General features: G+C 35.7%; 1 protein-coding gene across 1 annotated transcript in view; it reads right to left on the bottom strand.

The window, feature by feature from the left end:
- tut4 (terminal uridylyl transferase 4) overlaps positions 1-6775 on the bottom strand; it is a 36011-nt gene that overhangs the window by 27533 nt on the left and 1703 nt on the right. The window contains exons 2-4 of the mRNA XM_084427789.1: positions 3745-4204; positions 2736-2878; positions 22-138 (exon numbers count right to left, since the gene is read on the bottom strand). Coding sequence (XP_084283915.1) covers positions 22-138; positions 2736-2878; positions 3745-4141 — 657 coding nt within the window. The 5' untranslated portion in view covers positions 4142-4204. The remainder of the gene's footprint in view (positions 1-21; positions 139-2735; positions 2879-3744; positions 4205-6775) is intronic.

The following is a 6775-nucleotide window of genomic DNA, read 5'->3' as shown; positions in this document are numbered from 1 at the left end:
AACAAAGCTGCATCCTCTCACCATGATGTTCTTCTTGTGACGTTTCTCTTTAATGTGCTTGTGAGCACCCTGGATGTTCTCCACGTGGACTGAACACAGTTTGCATAGATACTGGAAATTCGGGTACTCCGGAGATGGCTGTGGGAATACACAAAGACAGAGAAACAAATTACATAACGCGACATCAATTCACACATCTGACGTGCAAACGGGAGAAATCAAGAGACTCTTAACGACTACCCGACTTGCTCAGGTAGCTTCAGATTCAATTAACGAGCTGCTTTAGACCATCATTCAGTAAAATCAGTCGGTGAGTCTGAATGCAAACGCTCTTCTTCACATTGATACTCGGCCCAGTTAGATCGAAGCTAGCCGAGCGCTGGGCATTTTTTAGCAGTCACTGAGAGTTGAAGGCCGAGTGTCCACCAAAGTGTTTTCTTACGCGACTGGCGTATTTTTTCAATTGTTTTCAATGGGAGCGCCGCGTTTTTTAAACGGCATGAGCGTAATGAGGCGTTGAGCGGGTTTTTTTTCACGCTGAAGCGATGAGCACCCGGCGTTTTTTACTGGTTGCCGAGAGTTGAAGAATGTTCAACTTTGGGTAAAACGCAGCGCTCATCACTGTCACTTTTTACCCAGCCGTCCAATCACAGTGGAGACTAATACCACACCGACCAACCGCCACATTCTGCTTGTACAACATCAACAGATGACAACAACAAGCATAATAACAGAACAAAATAATTTAAAACAAGAGCCAGAGAAAATTCGTTACATTGTATCAACATTTTAATATAGAATCAACAGAGAAACAAAATATGTGTGAAATGAGATACTAGTAACACTTTCGCGGATATTCCGTATTATAACAAGCAAAGCGTCTCAACTAAAAAAAAAAAATGCTGCGCTACCAAAACGCTCTCAAGCGCCCATAGCTAGGTGTTTTCAGAAGAGCGCCTAGCATTTTCAGCTAGCTAAAAACGCTTTGGTGGACACACGGCCGAAGAATGTTCAACTTTGGGTAAAACGCAGCGCTCATCAATGTCACTTTTGACCCAGACGGCCAATCACAGTGGAGGAGGGGCGGGACAAATGTCACACCGACCAACCGCCACATTCTGCTTGTACATCGATAACAAATGTCAACAAGCACATCTCTTCATCCAAAACTAGTGCCAGAGCAAGTACGTTACATTGTGTCTACATTTTTATATTCAGAAACAAACTATTTGAAAAATCAGATACTAGTAACAGGTCTGCGGAAATTCTGCATTATAGCTCATTTGGTGTCTCAACTGAAAGAATTATGCGCCGTCAAACCATTTTTAGCTGGCAAAAAAAGGTTTGGTGGACACACCATTTCTCTTACTTGAATTAAAGCTGAAAACTAATTAAAATATACATATAAGTTGAAAAACTAAACGAAAATTAGAAATGTTACCTTGGCATTAAACTGAAATAAGATTAAGTTTAAGCACTAAAATTATTAACAGTTAATAAATATAAACTAAACCTAAATCTGAAATAAAAAAATCTATTAAAAATGACAAAAGCACATTAAACTAAAATTAACATGAAAACCTAAAACCTAAAATAAAAGCCAATTAAAAATATTAATAAAACATTAAAAATAACACTAATTTAAACTAACAGTGTGACATGAGACACCGAAAAGAATAACTCATTTGTCAATCCTGAACACAGCAGTAAAAATGCCAAAAACCCTTGAATATAATTAAAATAATCCTTTAAAATAAAATAATTAAAAAATATCTTTTTGTAAACGTAAAGCTGCCAACTGTACACTGACAGGGCAAGAAGTGATTCTATAGCACTAGTTTCATGTAGGGCTGCACGATTAATCGAAATAAAATGCGATGTGGCTTAGTGCGATGATCAAATTGTAAAATTTAAAGAAATAAATATGTGCTGCGTGTTTCAGAGTGAAGCGCAGCACTGTTTATTTACATTCAAGCAGCTCATGTAAAGCTCAGGTGTTTGCAGCGTCTCAACGTGGCTCAGTTCACAGTAAATACTGATCCACCACATCAACTCATCTATCCATCTGCTCTGAGTTTGGGTTGCTTTAACATGCGTTTGCAACATCATTGCAAGAGCCAAAACATCTTCCCAAACTCATCAACAAAAGAGAAGCTTTTACCCTTAAACAGGCAACATGCACCACAAGATACAAACTCTCTAATCTCTAGAGAAATAATTTTTCATCCAATGCTGTTATAATTATCATAGTTGAGTCTGTTTGGAGTGTGTGGGTCACATTGACTAGGTTAAAATGTTCTGTGCTCGATGTGTCAGTTTGACCTTAAGCCATGAGCATGTTCACCCATGGATTTTTTGTTTACCGAAATAGGGCAACGTATCCTGGGAGATATAACTCATAAAATCCAAACTATATAAAATATTTTAAAAAATAAATAAAAATATATATATCAAAAATGCCTTTGGATGCGTTTTATTTAGGTCCAGATTATATAAAAAGTGACATGAAATTATTTTTTTGCTGATCATTTTCCACTCTTGCCTGTTCAAGGGTTAAGGGGTGCCTGCGGTTTTCCATCAAAATAAAAGTTCAATGCAGCTATAAATATTAGTATTGTAATTTTACAGTTCCATTTTGGCATTTTTATTTTAGTATTTCTTATTTTTTTGGTAATTTTTATATTTCTATTTAGTAATATTAATTTGAACACATTGTGTGCAGGAATGTGTGTTACCTTGAGCAGCCGGTGTATGTAGTCTCTCTGCAGCCTCTCCTCCGCCTGTCTGAGTCCCAGCTGTTGGTCAGAGGTCAGGTTTCCCACCTCCACGACCTCTGCTGCGACCTCGACCCTCTGTCTGCGATCTGAGATCTCCACACCTGAGATTTATAGGAACAGACAGCAAAAACAAACTCAAACATAAAACTTTACTGCCATAGAAAGAAAAAAAAATCACAGTAAATACACCAATACTAGTACAGAGAACACGTTAACAGTTTTGTCAGATAATAAACACTTTCCGTTTTTTAAATATCTTTTTTTTGGAACTATGAAATATGGAACCTTGAGACTCAGACCTTTCTGACAATATGTGTTCTGTCAAGATTAGACAAGGTTTTGATCATAAATTATGAAACATGACGACGCCCAAAAGGGGAGGAGCCCGATAAAATGATTAGCGTTTCTATAGTAACGCAACGTCCAATTTCAAAACGGTTTTCACAAGATTAATTCTGAGTTCGTAAGCTTTCGAATCATACCTAATTTATGATAACTACTAAAATATGTGATGTAAAAAAAAAGGCTAATATTATACTTTAGAGGATAACATTATTTTATCATTTTTTATTGACAAATACTAGATTACATGTTTTATCATGAACTTTTAGCATGAAAACCAAAGTTTCAATTATTAAAAGTGTGTGAGTCGACTTTTTGCGGCTTTTTTTTTTAGGTGCACTCGTCATAAATTCATCTATTACTGTTCCTGCATAATTTGTAGCAAAAAAACAGTGGTAAAATATCTATTTAGGAGTCTTAGACCTTTCCAACGATATAGAGTTTGTCATGATTAGATTAGGATTTAAGTGTAATATAGTGAAGTAAACTTAGGCGTCCCGCTAGCGGGACAGTGAGTTAATTAAACAGTAGTGTAGGGTCACTCCAGTATAGATATCAGCAATAAAAAAAAACGGTAAAAATAATCCAAAATTCATTTGATGATGATTGGTGTGTATTTTCTCACCAGGTATCTTCTCTTTAGCTGTGATGGTGTTGTTGTGTGTTGAGCTGTCCTGTGCTGTGCTGGTCAGCAGTGTTGCTCCCCCATCCTTGACCGGTCCACTGTTTCGGACCGGCGTTTTCTTCTCCTGTGTCTGCTGACGGGCTTCACCTGGCAGGGGCTTCCCTCTCCCCCTCTCGCCAGAATTAGTTCTGCCCGTCAGCCTGCGGGCTTTGCCCTTGCCCTGCTCCTGAGGGCTGCTGGTGTGGCCTCCCTGGATCTCCTCTTTCACCCTGGGGACGCCGTCCTTGCATCGGCTGGGGACTTTCACGTTCTCCCTCTGGGGTTTGGAGGACGGCGCCTTGCCCCCGCTCGAGCGGGAAGGTTTGACCACCTTCACGGGGCTTTTGGGGTCCTCCATGCCACTCCACTTCTCTCCGGACGAGACGGAACAAAAGCCCAAAGGGCTCTGGGTTGAAGGTTTCTGGAATGGAATCATGATATAATCAGATTGTGGGAATCCATAAATGTTTGTGTATGGAAAGTTCAGGGAGACTTTGATGACATTGGGCAGGGAATGCTAGCTTAGTACTTAATGAAAACCCACTATTTTTTTAAACTAGCAAGTGAACCAATAGACATTATTCCATGTTAAATGTAAATGTTTCAATTAGTATATTGCTATACTTTACACGTTCAACTCAACGAGTCATGATCTTGGATCTAGGAAATAAAAAAACTATTTTGCATCTTTAATTCACAAAAATGTCTAATTATTTGATATGACTGCCAAAAGGTAATTGAAAAAAAAATATATAAAGCATTGCAGCTGATATTATATTAACTCATCACACTAGAAATGCAAAGTCAAGTCGAGAACATTGCAATGCCGAACACATTATTCCACACACATTATGTTTATAGAAGGACATGTATTTCACGTTATTTAAAACGCATCAGCTTGAGGCTAGAAAACTAGTCCTCGCCATCATTTCTCAAAACATGTCACTTTGTCAAGAACATTCTTGGTCTCAACATCCTGTCGCCAATTCAAGACCTTCAAATGCAAAGGATAAATCTCCAGCTGGGTCAATGACATGAAGTGCATATTTTGGTGTACATTATTGCATTATTATTATAATTTTTTTAAATGTGATAAATTCATGACATGCATCACTTTATTCTATAAAACCTATTGAGTTTCTTATTTTCAGTACATTCAAATAATACATAATAATTTGTGTTTTGATATCTTAAACCCCCAAAATGTCAGGTGGCGCAACATCCACACAATGAAAACTATTTAAAATGGTGTTTTAATAATAAGACATTCAAAATAAAACACTATGGCAATTTTATGTTTGATACCTTTCACATAAACACATTTTATAAATATCAGTAGTTTTAAAGCTGTTAAGATCTTTGAAAAACTTTTGTCCGGCAAATCGTTTATTCTCAAATGTCAGGGTGGCACAACAGCGAGCATGGCTCTTTTATTATGAACTGACAAGGTAATAACAGTAAATATGATAAATATGATAATGCATCATTCAGAGGAGCCCAACTGATCCTTGTGGAAAAAGGTTTGTAGATCTCTCTCAAATACTGGTAAAAAATAACTACTTTCAAGTATGGGTAGGTTGGTACACTTTCCATGTCAGGTGGTACAACCAGTGTAAAACTATGAAAATGCTATTTTATCAAAAATATTTGTTGTATTTAAAAAATTCAAAGGATGAACTTGATAGCATAGGCAAAAGCTAATACAGGCATCCAAGTAGAAGCTGTTCAATGTCAAACTAGTTGCAAAAGTCAGGTGGCAGGTTTTTCTTTAGGCTAAATTAATAATAAATGTAAGCTTATTCAATTTTTTTTTTAATTAATGTTCTAAAATGTTAGTTTTAAGTTAAAGATGTTTTAAACTTTCAATTATTTTCATGATAATGTTTTAAATAATTTTACATGCCACTATCTTATCAAGTAAAGGAAAATCGTAAGGGTCAACAGTGTAATTATAGATGTCATTACAGATGTAATATGCAGGCATTTATTTCAAAATATAAGTCCAATGTAAAATATGTTTACGTACACAATAAATGCATTGTACTAGCGATGCACCAATATGAAAATTTTGGCCGATACAACAACCGATAATTTTTATATTTGAAAGCCGATAACCAATATATTGGCGGATAAATCTAAATCCAATTTTTTTTTTTTACATTTCGAGAGCCTGATTACAAAAACAAAAGTCTCACCATTAAAAGCCATGTCCCAAGCAAACAATTATAATGTTCTCATTGTGCTTGCACTGTATATGTTGAGCTTTACTGTTAAATATAAATATTTACTGTTAAAATATATTTTAAGCAATTCAAAAGCATCATGTTGAACATCTGAAGCATCTCAGCTGAAGGAAATAATCCATGATTTATCGGCTTTAATATATCAGCCAAATTCTCTTATCGTGGCTATAATGATAACATTATAAATTATCATATATCAGCCGGTACCGATATGGTGGCCGATATATTGTGGATCTCTACATTGTATCAATGTTAGTAACTGTAGCCTATTCCAGCCTATTCCTACGTTCCGAATGTCATGTCATGTGATTTATTCTGTTTTTGATCAATTTTCTACTTTTACTTCAATAGAGACTGTGAACTAAAACACGTTTATTTGCATTTTACGTTTTAAATGTAATTGGTCCAGTATTCAGCATATTCCCCCTCATTATTAATGTTGTCAGGTGGCATAACAGATATACATCAGGTGGTGCAACCATGTAAATTCTTGATTTAAACCAACACGAACAAATGGCTTAAAACTAATTGTGATTAGTTATTGTATTTAATGCATTTACTGGTATATATTGATTATATATATATATATATATATATATATATATATATATATATATATGGGTATTTTTTATATAATCGGATGCTAAAGATACTAAAATACCTGGCCACTAGAATGCAATAATTATAAGTTAATATGAATAAAACACACAACAAAAAATGTGTTAGGCACTGTAGACACTCTAAAGGTT

The sequence above is a fragment of the Rutilus rutilus genome (genome assembly GCF_951802725.1).
Source record: "Rutilus rutilus genome assembly, chromosome: 13".
Lineage (NCBI taxonomy): Eukaryota > Metazoa > Chordata > Actinopteri > Cypriniformes > Leuciscidae > Rutilus > Rutilus rutilus.
This window is presented reverse-complemented; position numbering and strand designations above follow the sequence as displayed.